The sequence below is a fragment of the Chelonoidis abingdonii genome, chromosome 14 (assembly GCF_003597395.2).
Source record: "Chelonoidis abingdonii isolate Lonesome George chromosome 14, CheloAbing_2.0, whole genome shotgun sequence".
Taxonomy (NCBI): Eukaryota; Metazoa; Chordata; order Testudines; family Testudinidae; genus Chelonoidis; species Chelonoidis abingdonii.
The window spans coordinates 41,029,087-41,032,019 of record NC_133782.1 but is presented as its reverse complement, the minus strand read 5'-3'; the positions used below and the strand labels follow the sequence as shown (position 1 = coordinate 41,032,019).

At 58.9% G+C, this 2,933-nt stretch overlaps 1 protein-coding gene across 1 annotated transcript; it reads right to left on the bottom strand.

Moving 5' to 3' along the window:
* Positions 1 to 1,028: 1,028 nt before the first annotated feature.
* Positions 1,029 to 1,454, bottom strand: LOC116820445 (ribonuclease-like). The gene has a single exon (XM_032772917.2). It carries the CDS (start codon positions 1,452 to 1,454, stop codon positions 1,029 to 1,031), a length of 426 nt encoding a protein of 141 aa, XP_032628808.2.
* Between the last annotated feature and the right edge of the window lie 1,479 nt (positions 1,455 to 2,933).

Genomic DNA, 2,933 nt, shown 5'->3' with positions numbered 1-2,933 from the left:
CTGCACACTGGCAGGGTCATGGTGCCCAACTCACTCCCTGTAGAAGTGCGTTTCTGGGAATAGGAATCTCTCATCATTTCCTGTACAGAGGCAGAGGAACTTTCCAAGGGGCTAGCTCAGGGGCCAGAACCACCCAGGGCTTTGTGTTTCAAAGGACAGAGCTAATGCACCTTTGAAAAATCCTTGTGGCACCAAGCGATCATTTGCCTTGCTTTTAAGGGCTAGAAGATTTAGTCCTCTGACCTCCGTGAAACAAATATGCTACCCAGGCACCAGCTGTGTCCTGAGGTTTACAGAGCCAATGTCCTCGCCACAGAGTGAGGGAGGGCAGGCGCTGGTACATTCAGAAACTTTCATTCTCTCCCAACTTCCGCCGCCCCGCTCACTGGGCTATAGGGCAGTCTCTGGCTGTCCTTGTGCTGGGCTACTGGGCTCCCTGCCCCACTCACCACAGCCTAGCGCCCCAGAGCACTGCTGTGGGGCCAGCCTTGCCTGTTAGAGGAAAGCGCCCCGTGCTCACCGCTGCCCCGCTCCCTGCAGCACAGCACCCCCCGCTGAGCCCCCACCCCACTCCACACTGCACAGCACCCCCTAGCAATGCACAGGGGCATTGGGTAGCACTGACTGCCAGGGGAGCGCACACCCCTGACTGAGCCACGCTCCCTGCAGCACAGTGTCCCCAAGTGGCACAGAGCATTGGAGCCAGCACTGACTGCCAAGGGAGAGTGCCCTCTACTGAGCCCCCTGTCCCACTTCTTGCACCATAGCACCCCCTAGCATTACCCTGGGGTATTGGGGTCAGCAATGACTGCCAGGGGAGAGCACCTCCTACTGAACACCCTCACCCCACTCCCTACCCCACAGTGCCCTCTCCAGACCTTCACACGCACTCGCAGCCATGTTTGTTCCAGTAAATGTGTTTTATTCCTGGCAGTGAAGGGCAAACTCAGCTCAACGCAGCCTAGGGCCCTTCCTGCCTCCAGGCCTGGGGCAGCTCCGCCCAGCACTTCCCTGGGCTCTGGCTTGGCTCATGCTTTCTCGTTGTACTGCACCGGCCACAGGCCGTGGACACAGCCAATGACAATGTACCTGGAGGCCGCATGGCTGCGGTAGATGCACCGGGTGCCCTGCGTCCGCCTCAGCTCGCAGGTGGTGACAGCCAGCGGCCTATTGCTGCGGCGCATGCCCTGGTAGGGCGTGCCTCCATCCCTGCACACACTCTGGATCTGGGCCCGGGAGGCGTGGATGAAGGTGTTGATGTCTTTGCAGGGCCGAGTCATGCCCCGGCGCTGCATCATGGCCCAGCAGTAATCCCGCCCAGCGTTGGTCCGTGGGTTGTCATGGTGCTCCCACAGGAACTTCTGATAACGCAGGCCATGAGTTGAGGCACAAAGGAGCAGGCAGGCCACCAGCAGTGCCAGAAAGAGAGGGCCGGTACCCTTCAGAGCGCCCATCGCCACCTGCAACATCACGCAGGGCCATCTGGCTCGGTACGTGCCCCCCGCCATGGCAGCGAGGGAGAAGACCCCTGGGCTGACCCCGCGAGTGTGGGACATAGCTGTGGGGCCATGGTACATGTGGGAAACTGAGGCACTGAGACATTGAGCCTGAGGTTTCTAATGCTTCCCTCCGTGGGCATCAGCTGCGCAAATTGCTTAAGCAGTTTTGGAAAATCTCAGACTAAGTGACTGTCTGGAGTCACACATGCCCTGCAGGACCTAGCAACAGAACTCAGGAGTCCTGAGGCCCAGCCCCCTGCCCCTCCCTCCAACGATTAGACCCCACTCCTGGTTTCCAGCCCTCCCAGCTATGACCTTAGACCTACTCCCCTCCCAGAGCCAGTGGTAGAACCCAGAAGTCCTGGCTCCCAGTCCCCTTGCTCTAACCACTAGCCCCCACTCCCGTCTCAGTGCTGGGATAGAACCCAGAAGTCCTCGCTCCCAGTCCACCTGCTCTAACCACTGACCCCCACAGACAGTGGTAGAGCCCAGGAGTCCTGACTCCCAGCACCCTGCTCTAACCACTAGCTCCCTCTCCCCTCCCAGAGCTAGGGATAGAACCCAGGAGTCCTGACTTCAAGCCCCTCACTGCCTGGCCTCACTGGATCAATTTGCATTTATGTGTCTCTCTCTGGGTTTTGTCCGTCTGGCTCTTCATTTGTGTCGCGTGCTGAGGTCTTTGGCTTTCACCGCTCGGTGTTTCTGCCTGTCTGTGTTAACAAGTGTGAAAAGTTGGGACATTTTTTTTTAAGGGGCTGAGGGTATATTTGTCTATATAAGACAAAGCCCCTAATATTGAGACATCTGGTCACCCCACTCTATGCCCTGCCTGGGGTGTGCGGACCTGCCTAGGTGAACATCTTTCTGAAAGCTCTGGGTGTCTGTCCCTCTGGGGCAGTCTCTCTGTCCAGTCTCTCTGTCCATTTCTCTCCAGCTGGTCTCAGGGGGCCGGGGAAGGTCCGGAGCTCTGTTCCTCTTAGCTAGATCCCTCGCTGACCTGGTCACCTTCTCAGCCTGTCCTCTGGCTGAGCTGGGTACCCCACCCCCAGCCCTGCTCTCCACCCTGGGTTTAATCCAGTCTGTGCCTTACCTGGTGGCTTCACTCCTGCTGGAGCACAGAGTCTAAAGCTGAGCGTCTGAGTCTCCAGCCTGGCATGTGACCCTTATATACAGCCCGGCTGGCCAGAGAGGGCTCTCTCGAGCCAGTTTCACCTGCCCAGGCCCGGAGATGTCGGGTGGGGCAGGAAGTCAGCTAGTTGTTTGAGCCAGCTCCTTCCAGCACTAGGGAGCCTGGCGACCTCCGAAGCCAGGAGCAGGGTTGGCTGGGGTGGAACCATAGGGTCTTGCTCGGTGACCCCTAGGGGAAGGCATGGTGGGCAGAGCTGGGTTTACAATGGCGCCAGCGGCGTTATGGAGCCGGGCCCATGCTCAGAA

Bases quoted from the DNA above. Each gene is read 5' to 3' on its own strand.
- LOC116820445 (XM_032772917.2), bottom strand. From the start codon at position 1,454: ATGGGCGCTCTGAAGGGTACCGGCCCTCTCTTTCTGGCACTGCTGGTG.